The 17,736-nt window shown below is 30.8% G+C and overlaps 1 protein-coding gene and 1 long non-coding RNA gene across 3 annotated transcripts; both read left to right on the forward strand.

The window, feature by feature from the left end:
* The first annotated feature begins 1,396 nt into the window (after positions 1-1,396).
* On the forward strand, positions 1,397-3,549 carry LOC128195058 (uncharacterized). Its single transcript, XR_008246625.1, has 2 exons — positions 1,397-1,591; positions 3,340-3,549. It is a non-coding gene; the product is annotated as an uncharacterized LOC128195058 (long non-coding RNA).
* A 2,455-nt stretch (positions 3,550-6,004) lies between these two features.
* Positions 6,005-10,385, forward strand: LOC108332892 (uncharacterized). Of its 2 annotated transcripts, none has more exons than XM_017568193.2 (8): positions 6,005-6,023; positions 6,213-6,338; positions 6,817-6,949; positions 7,993-8,069; positions 8,162-8,240; positions 8,609-8,718; positions 9,189-9,253; positions 9,931-10,385. In XM_017568193.2, exons 2-8 carry the CDS (start codon positions 6,237-6,239, stop codon positions 10,022-10,024), a joined length of 660 nt encoding a protein of 219 aa, XP_017423682.1. In that variant the 5' UTR covers positions 6,005-6,023; positions 6,213-6,236; the 3' UTR covers positions 10,025-10,385. The 2 variants fall into 2 exon arrangements, with proteins under 2 accessions (XP_017423682.1, XP_017423689.1); XM_017568200.2 differs by having other exon boundaries at positions 8,609-8,714.
* The last annotated feature ends 7,351 nt before the right edge of the window (positions 10,386-17,736 follow it).

Genomic DNA, 17,736 nt, shown 5'->3' on the forward strand with positions numbered 1-17,736 from the left:
ATTTGTTGCATTGAGCGAGAAAAAATACGAGAGCTTTGACACTGAGCTTTCCATGTTGCAAAGCCAGTACATAGTTTTTGTGATATTTTGTTATTCTTGCTTTTTTTAAGTGGTTTACATGGATTCATTTCATGTTTATTGGAATCGTGGATGCTTCATGGACTATAAATATGACTGAGTATGAATGATATGAGATGTGAGAGAGTCTCAAGGAGAGATTCTATGTTTTGAAAAAATTATTAGTGTAGACTAGAGTTCAGAAAAGAGATATATTGATATTCTACCAATCATTTAACTCATGTAAAGATGAATAGTGTGGGAGAGAGAATGACAAGAGGTCTTTACCCTGGACTTTTAGTCTTATGCATGAAAGATTAACCTCGTGTGAGTAGTAGGAGTGACAATCCTGTGTTTGTGACTCTACAAAGTATAAATACTACTACAAATACACACCTTCAGTGAAGTTTTATGTCAAGGCATATATCCAGATAATCGAGTCCAGAGTTATTTGTATGTATGTTATATGAGATATGAAATTTGATACATGATTTAATATATTCTATGGTCTAAATAATTGAAATGAGATTTTTTTTTTCGTTTTGAACACTAGTTTATTCTTCCTTTTTTTCTTGTGTTATTTCTTTTTCTTACAATGATCATCTATGTGATGTGAGTAGAGAATATGTCAAATACAAATGTCATTAGTGAAAACATATGTCTTTATTCTTCTTGTATAATTATTTTTTTAAAGACTTACTTTAGTTTATATATTATATTAATATAGTTACTACTTTAAACAACTATATTAATATTTTGTATATTTCTATCTAATTGTTTTGAATTATGATAATTTTAATATTTTTTTTAATAATTATTAAATGAAGTCTTACCTTTTATAATTTAGAAATTATTTCAGTAATTTATCTTATCAAATAATATAAAAACTAAAATTATTTTCATAGTTTTAGCTATATAAAAAAATTCTTCAGAAAAATATTCCAAATTTTGCAATGATCTAAAATTTCAATTAAGTTTTTCTTTCCAATATATGCTCAAATAAATAAATTTCTTTACTTTCAATATTTATTACAAAATTAAAAGTATTTAAATAAAATTAATTTAAAAAGTGGTATATTTATTATTGTTAGAATCTCAAACATCAATGATTATGCTACTGAGGACATAACTATATAAGTGTACCGGTATCCTTATCCGGCGTGGATTTTAGATGGCTTAAATCCAACCCAAATAAAAACACTTCTTTAAATTACATTATTAAAAAAGTAAATGTAAATTTGGAAAATGGAAAAAATGTTACTTTAGAATTATTTGGATAAATATAAAAAGAAGTTTTGTTTAAGATAAGGGAATTTGTTAGTTGGTTATTTTTACAAAAGATAATTTTGGGGAAAATCAAAACATGCAGGATTCTGACGAAAGCCGAAAAGCGCGTGATTGTCCCTTAAATTGCAAATCCCGAATCTTAATCGCTCCCGTGAGATTCATTTTTACAAAATTTATAGTTTCGTCTTGTTGGAAAAGAAAGGGTCCTACATCTACTCTCTCTTCCTATTTCTCGTTAACTTCCAAGGTACGGATGCCACCCCCAAAATTCTTCTTTCTAACTCTTCGCAATCTAAATCCTTCTCATCGATCGACTCTTCTCTTGTTACTCATACATAGATTCACCTCATTTTTTCTGATTCTTTTCTCCCTGTTTTCCTCATCGTGTTTTCTCTCCGATTGGGGATTCTAAAACACACCAACGCAACTCATATGTTCATTCCTGATGAAAGAATTGGAAATAATATCTGCATGAATGCCAAATTAACATTTTTGTCGATTTCTTTCCTTGATTTTGAGTCTTCATGACCTGCTGCAGAAATCCGCTGCAATCGGTCAGGTTGACTCGGTTTCAGGGTGATGATTCAAATTAGAAGAAAAAATTGTTTGTGACGATTTTTCTTGGCAATATCGAACTAGCTTATTGGATAATTTCGAGATGATTCAGTTTATGAACTAAAAATTGCTCGTGACAATCTCAGAGTAACTTATGAGTTAGATTACTTCGGCATATATGTTAGTCGTAATTTGAATTTTAGTGTTTCTGAGATAAATTAGTAATTCGGTCTAACTTTTGATAATCAAACTTCAATTTCATGTTGTGGCTACTTCTCCCGTCCTTTCTATTTAGAATTGTTTATTGTTGGATACGTGGTGCTAGGTATATGTAAAGTAAAAAAAGAACATTTATTGTTCATGTTTTTCTTTGGTTTCTGCATAGTGTATGTGACTGAATCATTGTTTCACTTCCTGTTGCGACTGAATCAACTGCTTTGCAAGACCTTTAATATTCATATCGTCTAGAGCTCTATGAAGAAAATAACCTCTATATAATGCTTAGTGGAAGAAATTCACAGCCGAAGCTTTTTTGGGTTAAGATAGCTTATATCAACGGTTTCATTGTAAATATGAAAACTCGTGCCTCTGAAAGCTAGACTGGATAATTTATGAGGTTTCTTTCTCCTTTTGTATTTGGTGTACCCTTCATAATGAGCTGCGGATAATATTTTTCCATGTGTCGATTAAAATACAAACTTGTATTTGTATTTTTACAATGTTATTTTAGTTGAATGGGAACATAACTAAATATTGACCATCATTCATTAATTATCATTGGTAAGGGTACTGTAAGAATCTTGCAATAATTCTAAATATTAAAGTATTACAATACATGTTGGAATCAGTTCTTGCTCGTGCGAATTCGAAGAAGTTGAGAACTGTTGGATATGGTTGTAGTTGGCAGATAATTTTCTTTCATTCTCCTTTTTCTGTCCCTCTTTTTGGGTAGTAAAACTTGATGGTATTTTATACATGGACTTTAGAGCCTATTCGATTCAAGACTACCGGCAACAAATGATACCTCTAAATAGAGAAAAAAAAAACATATGCTTGAGTAAAAAGTAGATTCATTTTCTTGTCATGGATGAGACTAGGCAAAAAGTGAAAAGACCTAACGAAAGGGAATAGCGGAGGAAAAATGTTAGAGGAGCTGTCTAGTTGGATAAGAAATGTTGAATTGATTTCGAAGATGAAGATGCCTATTGTTACTGTCATGTAGGGGTGTTTATTGAATTTTTTAAATTTAATCTATATAATTAGATTGATTTAAATTTAAGTTTATATTTTAAGAAAAATAGTTTACATTTTTTTCGATTTAAATAGTGTTATGAAATTTCTAAAATTTGAGTAATAGAAAAATGGGGATATTCTATACTGAACCATGTTTGATCTTAGATATCGAATGTTAAGTAGGGCATATATGCATTTTTGTTTCAGGTCGAATGCCAAGATTTCAGATTCACTATATTATTTAGATTAGAAAAACAGTTTTGGTGATATTATGTCCATTGAAGAGGTTAACCAGTTAGTCATACCAGTGGAATCATTACTGCTACTTTTGGAATGCTGGACTTGCAAAAGATGTTTCTCTCCTAATTTTTCCTGTACATGTGCATTTTGATAGTTTTGGAAAGATTTAAAGACAGGTATGGAAGTAACTATAAGCAATTCAACATATTTTGGTATTTTGAAAGTGTTTGTTAATTTTATCGCGAGATCACAAACTGACCTCAAACCTTTGGGCGTGCTTGTGGTGCTGGTCTTGTTTGACAGCTTGAGTTCTCGTATTGGCTCGTCCTTATAAGTTATAACATTGGTGTTTTAGTTTGCTATGCTTATGAATCCACCTTACTGTGCGAAGACACTTATAGACCTATTTATGCCATATATTCATGCATGATAGCAATAATGGGGTGGATGAAGTTTACCACAAGCTAATAGGTCTTCTTATTTTAAACATGGTAGAGAATTCCGGACAGTACGCCCGATCTGGCGGTTAGTTTGAGGTCAAATAAACCTAACAGGTTGAATGAGTTGATCAAGTTTGACCAAATTCCAGTCAGCACGTCTGACCAACCCAGTCAAGGATCACCTGCTTTCATAACATAAATTTAAAATATCTGATATCACATCATAAGTTTAAAATATCTTATCCCTCGGATTGGATGAACTCTGAGAATTTTGGTTTTGAATTGTAGGAAAAAAAGAAAAGTCGTATAGTTATATGGATAACGGATCACTGACCAAGGGGTCCAAAGAGGTGGCACGTGAGTCTCTTATTGCTATCTCTAACTCTCTGCCTGAAAAGACTCTGGATTCAAACTCTGTGTCTGAGAGCAAGAAGTCAGATGGGGTTGCAATGCCAAGCCGTGATAAAGATGACAAATTTAGGTCCGAGCTGATTTCGATTTCCTATGCTGAATCTCCTGATCTCAAAATCTGATCAGTTTTTATGATAAACTAGTTCCTGTGTATCTCATGGATTATCGTTTTGTTGAATTTTCTGTATGCTAATGTTGTGACTGAACCGATTATGTATTGTCTCAACTGTACTGCAACCCTATGTAAATATTGTCACAGGCCACATGCTTTGGTCGTTTGTTGTTTTTTTGACTGTGACAATTGTGTTGTCTCAATACTATGTTACTTCATGTGAGGTTGTAAGTGTAGAACATTTTCTTATATTAACAATACTGTTTTGACCACTTTTATGCAGTTATGGAATTTGTCATCCTCCTTTTCAAGCAAAGAAGCTTTAAAAAAGTTTACAGTGTCACACCCATATGAATGGTGATTCTGCTGTAGATTATGTAAGAAAAATAGATGAATGACAGCATGATTTTCATAGGAAACGAACTGCTTCCTGTAACTCCAATGCAGTCTTGTCTTAGCATGTACTTCTATTTTCTTGTTTCAGTTTAAAAGTGAATCATACAAATAATGCAAATAATTGAATCTTTGTGAAAATAGATAGAAAAAGGATTGGATTATTGGGAGCATGACGGTAATCAAGATAAAGAAACTATTCCATTGTATTGTAATGAAATGATATGCATTGGCTCAGGATAGACAATTTCTTTTTATTATAATTCTAATTAAGAAAGAAAAATCAAAGAAAATGAAATAAATTTTTTATAAGTTGAATATAGATCAATATAGTTTTGCGAATTTTTTATACAATTAATCTAAAGACGATGGTAGCTGAATTATATAGAACTATATAATCACGGCAAAAGTATGTTATTATTTTCACAGTTCAATTGTCAATTCCGGTAATGTCAAAGTGCTACTAAATTAAGATGGGATGCAGTTTTCATTACAATGGACGCCCTTCAATTGCGCCAATTCGCTAGCTGGGTTGGGAATTCTTATAAACCATTTCGGCTCAATACAATTTGTAAAAGGTAAAACTGAAATTTTTAAAATGATTTTTTCAAGAATTACGGATACTTTTTTTATTAATTCATTGAATCTAAAATTTGTGTTGCTTTAAGTAAATTTTATCAAAACGTCATTTTTTAGGGTAAAACAAGGAAAATTAATTGCTAATAAACATTTAGCACTTAAATAAAAAACATATGTTAGTCAACTCAAATATGAACACATTTTAATTTTCTTATCTCATTGTTATTAGTTCAAAAATAATTCTTATGTTTCATACATAAGTTTTGTTAGGACGAATTTTTCTTTCAAATTTGTTTTTATTAATTTCTTAATAAAAAATTTAAGAAAAAAAGAATTTGACTTACTAATAAGTTAAAATTAATTTATATACTAAATAAAAATATAATTCTTAAAGAGTTTCTAGGAAAGAACTTTTACATAATCGGATTTTAATTCATATAAAAGTTAGATAGATTTTTCTATATTTTTTCTGCAAGTTTTTATGAAGAAACTTAATTAAATAGATCACTAAACATCATTCACAAGAATATAATTGATAGTAATTTCAAAATATAAACATAAAAAAAAACACACAAATCACCGTGGTTGGGTTTAAATCTAGTTTAATATCTAAAATAAATAAAAAATTTAGAAGTCTTTCAAATGGGTTCAAATGGTCATTCTGAATATGGATAGTTTAAGATGTTTCAGAAGGATCTATGAACTAATCTGGTCAGGTAAAATTTCAATAATCTGAAAACTAAAGTGACAATAAATTTGACTGTTTACTCTAAAAGAATGATAAACAAATTATTTATGAATCTCTTTTAGAATGAATTAATTAATGGGTCTAAATTAGCTTTAATGGAATTAAAATGAATTTGATTCAAAAGCATATTTTAATTAATTGGTATTGATGATGGTAGAGTGGTACGTGGTTTGATTCAGAGATGGGCATGGAGGAACAAGACTCGGAGAAGAAGGTGGAGATCGTCCTCAAAACTATTGGTCCTGCACGCCCCTCTCGCCTCCTACTTCCTTCTTCCATCAAGGTTTCTCTTCTAACTTCTTTCCCCCTTCAATTCTCAATTTCTGCGTTTTTCATTTTCAATTCCACCATCTCAATTCACACCGTTTCAATCCACTGTTGTTCTCCCCTCTTCTCTGGGGCGTTGGTAAAACAAAAAAAGAATCAAAATTTATACCCTTTTCCCTGATGACGAGATTTCAGTTGACAATGATACTTCGCTAGGGTTAGTTGCAATCGAATCATGGACTATGCCAAGTGTGCCTTCGTAACTCAAACTGCGAGTATTTTTATTTTTGTTTGTTAATGTTGTGTTTTTCCAAAAAGGGTGTTGTTTGGGAAGGGGGGATCGAGGTGATCAAGCTATGTTGATTCTGGCCCTGCCTTTCTTTGGGAAGAATGGTTATGGTTTCATTTCTTTTAATTAGTTTCTTTGGCGATCCATCTTGTTAACTATAGGTGATATTTTTTCATTTCTTTTGTTTCTTTTAAATCACATATAGGTGCGTGATTTGAGGAGGTTAGTTGCTGAGAATGTTAATTTACCAATTGAGAACTTGAGTCTTATTCTGCGTGGATGTGCTTTGTGTGACATGAAAAATGGAGATGAATTATCTGTACAACTCAATGATGGAGGTATAGTTCTAGTCCTAGTTTGGTTATTTGATAAATGCACTATATTGACTTCTTTAAAGAAAAAGAAGAATGTTCTATGACATTGAGTGCTCATAGATGTAAAACACTCAAATTCCTTACAGTAACTTGACACTACTTACTTAGACTTTAATTCACAATTATACTAATTTAACTAAGCACTGGTTTAACCAGAGTGTTGTGATCTTGAAAAAAAATTAGGATGACATGTGTCTACATGATAACCATGTGATCATTGATTTTTCATGTTATTACAAGATTAGTGATGACTATGGAGGTTTAAGAAGCCCTTTTAATGGTTATGTAATGTTTGGATGTGTTACAATCGCCATATTGGTTCAAATAATCAATAGTTATACTAATTTAATCAATACATTGTACTAGTTTAACCAACATGTAAAAGTGTAAAATAGGTGTATCCAAGATGGCGGTGTATGCTTATAATTTTTTTCTGACATTTCCAACTTAAAGTTGCAACCTTCCGTAGTCTTTGATATGGTCGCATCATTCATCCTTTCAACTTTGTTATAGATTTCGGACAAATTTCTCCTTAAGTACTTTTACGAGAGAAACAAGAAAAAATGAAATGAACTTCTTCCTTAGCTAAAATTAGCTCATATATGAGTTTATTTGTACAAGTTCTCTCATGTAACTTCTCCAAATTCTTATTTTTAACTTGTGCATTAGCTAGCTTTAGCTTATAAAGAAACTCATTTCATTTTTTCTTCTTATTTTTCTCTCCTGGTAGTGTTTATGAAGAGAATTATCCAGATAAGCTCTTGACAATTTTACCTTTTGAAAATAACTTTTGCTTCTGGGACTGCATCAGTTGAAACCATTGTCTCCCTAACTTTATTCCTTGGTCTATTATAAAATAAAAAATACCTCATTAGTTGTTGATTATATTGATTGATTCTCTATCTTTTTTGGGGCTCTTACATTTTAAGTTTTTTTCTTTTATGCATTTGATCTTAAATATTCCTACATCATACAGAGATGTGATTAATTGTTTTTTGATATACTAGATAGCTTGATTGTTGCTGTCAAACCAAAGCCACCCGTGAAGGATGAATATGACAATGATGATGATGATGAAGATCTGGTAAAATCAATTCATTATTACCTAACAAAGTGACCATAACGTCAATTTGGTATGCATTTGATTCAATGTCATCTTGATTACTTCTTCTGCAGAAGTTTCGGCTTCCTCACTCATCAAGTCGGTGGAAGAAGTGGCTTTACACTTTTCTACACGATAACTTGAAGCTTCCAGGTATGAAGCTGAATAAATGGTATTTGTTTAGGCTTTAGTAAATCACTATTGTCATCCTTCAAATATGTAATCATTTACTGTTGAATCCATAATGTTCAAATCATCATTTCACTTTATTTCTTGAATAAATCATTCAAATATTCCTACTTCCAAATCTTCTAGTTATACCAATGTGGCCCTTGAAGCATCTGCAGTATGTGTCACCATAATCTGCTTGCTTGCAGACAATTTAAACTGGGTCATTCAGCAGGTGTATGCATTATTCCAGGCATCAATATAGATGTTTGAATCTCTCGTGGGCAATGATGATGATAATAGTTCCCTTTGACATTAACAATCTTCTAAAAATGCTCATTCTTCATTCACAGATGTTGTTTTGATGGTAATTTTCACTCTGAGTCTGAAGGCGTGGCTTCTCATAACTTTGTGGTTTATCCTTGCTCCTGTCGCCCACAGATGGGATCTCGGACCTTTGTATGTATGTCTCTTTCTTCCTTTCTATTATTTGGGCTTTTAGTCCACTTACTATCTGTTTTTTATGGGTTCAACTCCGCTATATCTTGCCTATGAATAGCTTGGACTAGGGATGCTGCTCCATAAATTCGGTGCACAAATTTCTGTATATAATTATTTGTGATTTCTTTTGAATCTGAATTCCCCCTGAAACGAAGTTTGAAAAGAAAAGAGTCTTTTGTTGTTTGGGAGAAAAACAATTATGAGCTTATGTTGTGTGAAAGTTCTGTGGCACATTTTACTCCTTTCTTGTCATAATCTCATGGTTAGATCTTCATCTGATGTGCTGAGAATTTCCATGCACCATTATGCCCTGAACCCATCAATTCGATTTGACATTGTAGAGATTAAAATAAGATGTCTTACAAGGGTACTCGCTGGTCATTGTATACGATAAAATTTGTGTCTTTATTGCGTGTTTCAACTTTCGTGTAGATACTTGCAACTGGCTTTTGTCTCATTCTCTTCAACCTTGGAAAGCGCCAAGCTGGTGACATCAGGTATGACCAGACATTATTTGCTGTGCATTACTAGTATATTGTTCACAACGTTGAACAAGGGGAAAGTCAAATCTCATAATTCAAATAAGACCCGTGTATGCTGCTGTGAACTTCATCATTATCAAAACAAGACAAAATGAAGTACAGAAGGTTGAGAATGAAGTGTGAATAAATTTGTTAAAATCCTGGATTAAAAATTCGACATATCTAAATAGTAGCACATCAGGAGCTTAAATTATTTTCACTTGCTTTTTTGGATTTTACCTCTATTTTTCCCTTTGGAAAATTCCCAGTATGATGTATAATATTTCTACCTGCTTCATATGTTAACCTTTTCTGATTGCTCAATCCATGAGAAGGATGTCACAAGTTTAGTATTCTAGTTTTATCCATTCCGACAATATGGAAGTAATACTAGTTTTCTCAAATGGAAAGACAAAAAGGATTACATAGACAATAAAGCTAATGATGTATTTTATGTCTCATCTCTGTCAACATTTATATGCTTTAAACTTTCATGGTACATGTGTATCTATAATATATTTAAAGGAAGAATTATGACCCACTCATATCTGTATTCTTGACAAGTTATAAATGATTGTTGATACCAATATACTTGTTGCAAACTATTTTGTGATAGTTTTGAAATATTTTCTGCTTTACAACAAACATTGCAGTGCATATTCTATCTTCAATGAAGACTTCAGAGAGCTTCCAGGGACGCTTAACGCAGATCGGCTTGATAGAGATATAAGAGCAGGACAATTTTGAGCCTTGCCGCACTCTTTTCAATCTCCCCGACATTGATGTCAAGTCACATGATGTATATCTGCAGAATCACAAGGAGATAATTGACTATCCAAAGAGTTAACAAGTACAGTACCAATGAAAATGACAAAGTTTTCCATTAGACCTGCGCCCCTTCTGTGTATATATCATGTACGATGTACTGATACGATTGAGATGAACGTTTCATTGTGGATTATTGGGTCTATGTCTCTGCTACCGAGGCTCCTGTTTATGAATTTCAGAGTTCACACTTTTGGTGCAGCGCCCACCTTTGGGCCATATATGCAGAGATTTGTCAGGAATCAAAAATTGAGAGTGGTATTTTAATACTGTTAAGACTATAGCTTTGATCTTTTTTGTTAATCTACAACTTTAGTTAATCTGTAATTTTTTAACTCAAAGTAAAAGTTTTGTTAAGAACTGCTGATTTTTAAAAAATCATACGTTTATTTTATGTTAAAAGTCAGCAACATGTGTGCCACTGCCGATTGAAAATCCACAAATCTACGAATCCGAACTAGAGTTATTTGATGAATGTTAAATTCATTGAGTTGGGAATCAGTTTAGGGTGTTCAGCAGATTGTGCTGAGAAATACCCTCTTAGCAATTTTTTCTAGAAGAAAAAATTTGCTGTAGTTGGTTCCCTGTGGATGTGGTACTGGTTATAGTGCTTCACTCTCTTTCCTTTGCAAAGTCAAAACATAACCATGTCAGAGGACATTTAATGAAAGACAACCATGGACGGTTGTTAGAACGTACTTTAACTGGTTCATGTAATTTATTTTACACATTTTCTTTCTGGAATTATTTCAAAAAGAGTATTTTTTTAATAACCCACTTTTTTTAAAGTTGTTAATGTCCCACTTTTTTCAAAAGTTGTTAGTTTCCCACTTAAACATTTTAATGATTCATAATTATATTTTAGCTATTTTAACAACTATTTGATTTTAACCAGATATGTAATTAATTAGCTTTTTTAAAAGTATAGATAGTCTTTATAAGTGTTCCCATTTTAAGTCTAGTCTTTTTAGAAAAGGAAATTCTACATTCTAGTTTGTATATGATTTTATGAAGTGATTTTACTATTCCGAAAAAAAAATGTAGGATTGTTCACAGTGGTGTGGTGTAACGTGAAAGATGAAATTTAATTTTTATATATTTAGATGACTAGAACTTAAATTTTTGAAAACATAATAAACCCGACTACCTAAAACATATATATTAAAATATAAAGTATGGGAGGAGCATTAATTTAAATTCTGAATTATTTTTCCGTGTTTAATGATTGTCATTGGATCTGGTGCATTGTAAGTCTATTTTCAAAGCTATGTCATACACCATCATTCATTCATTCATCTTGTCTACTTTCTTTTTCGGCAAGCACGTCTTGTCTACTTTGGAACGTCATTGTGATTTATTTCAGTTGAGTTCATACAAATACCAAAAATACACTGAATTTCTGCTAATACCATATTAGTCATTTGTACATATTGTCAAATTAAGTCCCTTCCACACCACACAGATTCACTAACTTTATGGAGAAACAAATCTCAGTTTCAAATGAAATTAAATAATATGATTTTAACAAGGACACTGCTATTTTGATACCACAATTTTTTTTACAATCATTTGATACTATTTCTTACTACTATTTACTCTTTGTTTAATATAAAAAATTAAATTTATTTTATAAAACTTATCAAATGGTAGTAAAATAGTATTAAATAACATTTGTCCATTTAACAAATATGTTTTGGGGGTTGGCGAAAAATCAGTGGTCAATAATATCATAGTGTGGAACCCCATTCCTCGACGGCACGTAACTTCACATTGGCGGAACCAAGTCAAACCATGTAATCTTCTGTTTTTTTCAACCATGCCATGCACCTTTACATGTTCTAATTTTATTTATTTTTATTTTTTTTTCAGTTCGGATAAATAGTTTTTATCTCATAAATTATAAACATAGGAGACTGCATCTTCTCTTTTTGTTTTAAACAAGATTATGTAAACAGTGTTCAAATATTTCAAAACATGTCTGAAAGACTATTACTTTGAAGTGTTTTAAATTTGAAATGGGTTTCAGCTTGAACCCTTTTGTAGGTTATTGATAAATGTCAAAGGGTTTATTTTTATGGAAAGATGGTAATAGTTTATTTGGCATAAATGTAGGTACCATAGTGAGAAACAGTGGACCTACAGTTCAGAGCTTCTGTCAAACGTCGTTGACTAATATATAATATTCTATGTCTCGTCTTATTCATTTTTCATGGACCCACCTCTTACGATAACCAGCCACATTGAGTTACTTCAACAACAAAAAAACACTCTGGTACAATCTATATTAATGGCTTTTGTTGAGAGATATATGTCAATTTCTTATGATGTTGTAGTCTCCAAATTATTACAAATTCATCCTTAATCTTACATTCGGCTAACTCATTTTTTCTCTATCAAATTCTAGTGCGAATTAACTAATTCGGAGTAGATTACCATTTCTAATAATAATGTGTAATATATTTTTTTTTCTTTTTTTCACATATGTTGCTATATTTTATAGCTGTTAATAAAGAAACAGAAATATCCAATGTAACCTTAGACGTGAATTAGATGTAAAATATTTATAAGCTCTATAAAATATATAAATTTTATTTATAATTTTGGTCCTAGCATATATTTTACAATAAATGAATAACATTATTTTACATGTTTTAAAAGATAATTTATGTTTTTTTAGGTATGTTAGTGGCATTAGAATGGACAACCTTTACAATAATTACTTGACTTTTCGTTGAACAAATAACCACACTTAATAAAGTGTCACATAATATATAAGGCAAAAAATAATTATTAGTTTTTAAACATTACAAACATATTTTGTCATAGAGAACCGAATTAAGATATAATTATTTTATTGATATTAAAAACATAGTTACTATTTTTTTCATAATTTTAAAATTAAACTATTTTTAAAAAGAAGGTATTTGAATTTTTAAAAACAAGGTATGATGACAAGACTTAACAACTTGGATATGTTCATAAAGATGCTCATTCGGTCCCAGCTGCATTTCCCGCCTTTCGCATTTCACTTGTTTATTATTTTCCTTTTTGTCTTTTTTTAATCTCTCTTTCTCGCTCTACTGGTAAATTATTATATCCTTAAGGTAAAATCTGATTTAAAAGAGGTTAAGAAAAAATAATTACTTTTACAAAATGCTACCAACTTCTATGAACTATCAAATTTTTGTTTTTTATTAATTAAAAATGAAAAGAAAATTTTAAAAATAAATATAATACCTTAACAATATTGTTCTAAATATTCAGTAAAATACATTGACTTATTTATTTTTATTGATATGTTGAAAGTGTATTATAAAGTACGGTTGTATTAAAAAGACGAGGAAGTAGTATTACTGGTGATTAAGATTTGATTATTGTTTGAATTAATTAGTAATAATTGGTTTAAAGTGGATTATTCTTTGACCAAGTGGAAAAGGTATCCCCACCACTTTCTATAATAATTAGTAAATTATGAAGATATGTTACCAAACAAAAACAAAAGATAAGATGAAACCAAATCAAATTAGGATTCAGACAAAAAGGGTTCAGAGTCCAACTTTTGACCAATACTCTCTCATCCCCATTCAATCACCGCCCTCCATTTTTCTTATCATGTCTCACCTCTTTTTATTTTAATTATTAATTACTATTATTACCATAACTTGGGGCACTTTTTCTTTTATATTATTAGTATCACGACTTAAAACTAATATTTCTTTTATATAATATCTAATAACACTACACAAAATTTCTAAATAATAATCAATTTTAGTCATTAAAAATATGTTTAGAAACTAATTTAAAAACTAAATTTTAATTAAAAAAAATTAATAATTAAAACCTTTATGGCTAATATTAATGACCAATTTAAATATTAATTTATAATAAAAATTATTTTAGTTACTAATTTAGAAATATTCTAATTTTTTCTTCATAATAAAAATTACTTTAATTACCAATAATTTATAGTTTATAAATTGATATTTAAATTCATATTGAGTAATTTTTTAAGTCACTAAAATTTGTCATTATTTAAGATTATTTTTCAGTGTTATAATTACCATTTCATTAGCAACTTGTTGATATATTCCTCATTTAAAAAATAAAAGGAAACCAAATATTGATATAACAATGCTTTATATTTCATTTTTTAAAATATTTAGTTATTCTATTAATTTTCATAATTCTTTTTACTTGTAGTTATTAGTCATCCATAATTCACTGATACTTCAATTTGGATTATATCTTCATGTCGAACATATATCTGTATTGAATATTTTATGATATTTTCCTTATACTTGTCAATAAAGTATTTAATCTATAAAATAATAAAACTTTTATAATGATAATAATTTATATATTTTTATTTTAACAATGTTTAATATGTATGATGTAACATCTCAAAATATAATATAAACCATATAGAAGAATAATCACATATTAATAATATGACAGATCAGTTTTACAAAAGATTGGAAACACAGTTATTGTCGAACGACCTTACAAAATATTACAGAATTTAAAACTGTAAAATGGCTATAACTAGACCGATCGGTTTACAAAATAAACTTATAACGAACGGTCCTACAAAAGAAGAGGCCAACAACTAACTGAACGTTCCTAAGGTTCGGCCTTCACTTCCACCTCTTTCAGTGCTTCTTCTAGCAACTCTTCTCCTTCTGCTCACATCCACACGGATGATCATTGCAACAGGACAAACAACTGAACGTACAACACAGACAAGATAATAAATAGGGTAAGCTTATGTAATTTAATTGATTCAATAAAACATACAATGATCGTGATTAAATCAAACAACAACCAAATCATAATTCATACATCATGGCATGCAAAGACCGACCACTTGACTCGGACTGTCCAGACTGTATGAATCCTATGTAGCTACGACGTTTGTGCACCCGGGTGATGTAGTAACTGGGATACCCTCAACAACTGCCACCCGAGGTTAATCCGTTTCGTCCAAGTTAACCTTATGGACTAGGACCTCCTGTCATTCCCACACATGACTTACTCCTCTCTACGTGAGAATGAGTAATCACGAAATATCAGGATAAACGCCCGCTAAGCTTTGCCCACATTCATACTTTACCAATCAATAACCACTTTCTGAGATATTCCTCCTTGGGATACTATTTCATAACCAAACTATTTCATTCACATCACATTTCAAATTCTCTTATACTTCATCATCAATATATTCAACTAAAATAAGATCACACTTTCTCATCATAGCATAAGTCCGAATGGAATAACACTTCTTAGAAACTAACATGACCGAGCGTTCAAACGGTGCTTGAGAGGTGATCGGAAGAAGAAAAGATGAGATTTTCTTAGAGAGAAGGTGGAGATGGTAGAGAGAAGGAGGAGATTCAGAAGGTTGAAGATGAATGGTGCATGCAGAGAAATGACACGAAAATTTGAAAGTTTAAGTTTTACTCCTACCGTCAAAACCGTTCGTCCAATCTGCATCACACACATCTCTTCCACTTTCTGAAAAACACCCCTTTCGCTTACACATGTACTCCACTAAATTTTTATGGGTCTGACATATGATTTTAATTTGGAGTGATACAATAACAATTACGTATTTATGATGTGTTTAAAGAATTTTTGTATATGTATATATAAAATATTGTATTTTATTATTTTCAAAATAAACATATTAACGTATTTGATACGTATCTTATCTTATCCGTGTATCATAGTTAGCCAAATTTCTATCAAATTTGAGAATTACATTTCATTTTTATTCATAATAAAAAAAATGATTTTAAAGTATATACTTGTAATATAGTGAATCTATTAATAACCATAATTAAAAAAATGGTTTTTTAAGTATATACTTGTAATATAGTGAATATATTAATAATCATAACACAAAACTTAATTACACACAACGATCATGAACCAACAAAGCACACAAGAAAGAAGAACCCAATACAGAACAAGGAGTAGATCATCGGACATAACCACCAACTAAGCACTAAATTGGTAGAATACCATCCACCTCCACATACAATGACCAACCAAAACCAATGTAAACCACAAACCACTGACAAAACTTCAACACCTACATAGAATAACACATATCAAACAAAACAAAGTGAGAAACAAACTTCAGCTACATGAACAACCACCTAACCTCCACCACCTCACAACCACGTATTGTACCTCTACACCACCTATAGATCCATCACCATGTCTTGTACCGCAGCACCAACGACATTGGGAAGTGGCGCTTAACGTCATATTAGAACTTGAAACTTTATTTCTATGACTTTGGGCACTTCCTACACCATCTCAACTAATCTCTAAGACCCTCTTGACACTAAGAAACCTCATAAAACACCACTCTAACTTAAAATTACCTCTTCAAACCAAATCAACTTTCCTAAACTACCCAAATTCATTTCTACTCCTTCTAACCACAATTTCAATCAACCAAAGGTAGAAACAAGTCATAAATGACTTTAGGACAAACCTCAAACCATCATTTATACCTCAGACCCTCTAATTTGAAATTTCACTAGTCAAAACCCTTAAAACTAACTCCTAACTAAACTAAACTCCACTATCAACCACCAAACACTCTTGCATCATATTCCTACCATTCTTAAAGTTCAAAACAATTTTAAATCACCTAAAGACAACTCTAAACATTCAATTTTACATAAGACTTGTTTCCTTTAGATTTTCACTTATCAAAACATTTAAACTACCTTTGAATAAACATTGCAAAGACACTATAATGACTATAATTCCATCTTACACTACATATCAATTAATTCTCATTATAAATAAGTTACTAAGGACCATATAAACTGTCATAAACCACAATTTATAACTTTAGACTAAGATTTCAGAACGTCACCTCTCATACCTCTAATTTAGACTACCAATGGACTTATAAGTGTACTTATGCCTTTTCTTTTTGCATTATAACCAAGATTCACACCATTGTCATCATACCAATTACTTTCACACAATTTCTCCAGTTCACACAAAATCATACGGGGGATCAAGCTTCATTCATTCATTATTTTCAATCAAACACAGTTAACATCAAAATAGGCATTTCATAGATAGTCAACCATATATGCAACAACATACATACTCACAATTCCAATTTCATACATTATAATTCAATTTAAAAACAAACATTAGCTTCCTTTACCTTACACTGAAGCAACATAGTTTTATAAACGTCGAACCCTTGCTTAGAACTCAAGGAATTCTAGCAACACATACAAAACACCGAATGAAGATCAAAGAAAGTCTTTAGAACCTCTGATCAACAAGAAACTAGGAAAAGATATTACAACTCACATGCGACAAGAGATCATTAAGCATGATCATAATTAAGAACGAAAAAGAGAAAAATAGTCAAAACTTATCTGCTATATTGAAGAAACTGATCGGATAGAAACGTAGATCTCGTTGTCATGGTCGTTTAGGTACCTTTTAATTGTCTAAGAGATGACTCAGGAGTTATAACTCATAGAAAAAAGGTAGAGAACTCAAGAGAAAGAGTTTTTAGTGAGAAGATGTGTGTTTTAGATAGTGAAACGAGTTTAAAAAATTCTATTTATATTATCAAATTATTTTAATTTTAT

The sequence above is a fragment of the Vigna angularis genome, chromosome 1, assembly GCF_016808095.1.
Source record: "Vigna angularis cultivar LongXiaoDou No.4 chromosome 1, ASM1680809v1, whole genome shotgun sequence".
NCBI lineage: Eukaryota > Viridiplantae > Streptophyta > Magnoliopsida > Fabales > Fabaceae > Vigna > Vigna angularis.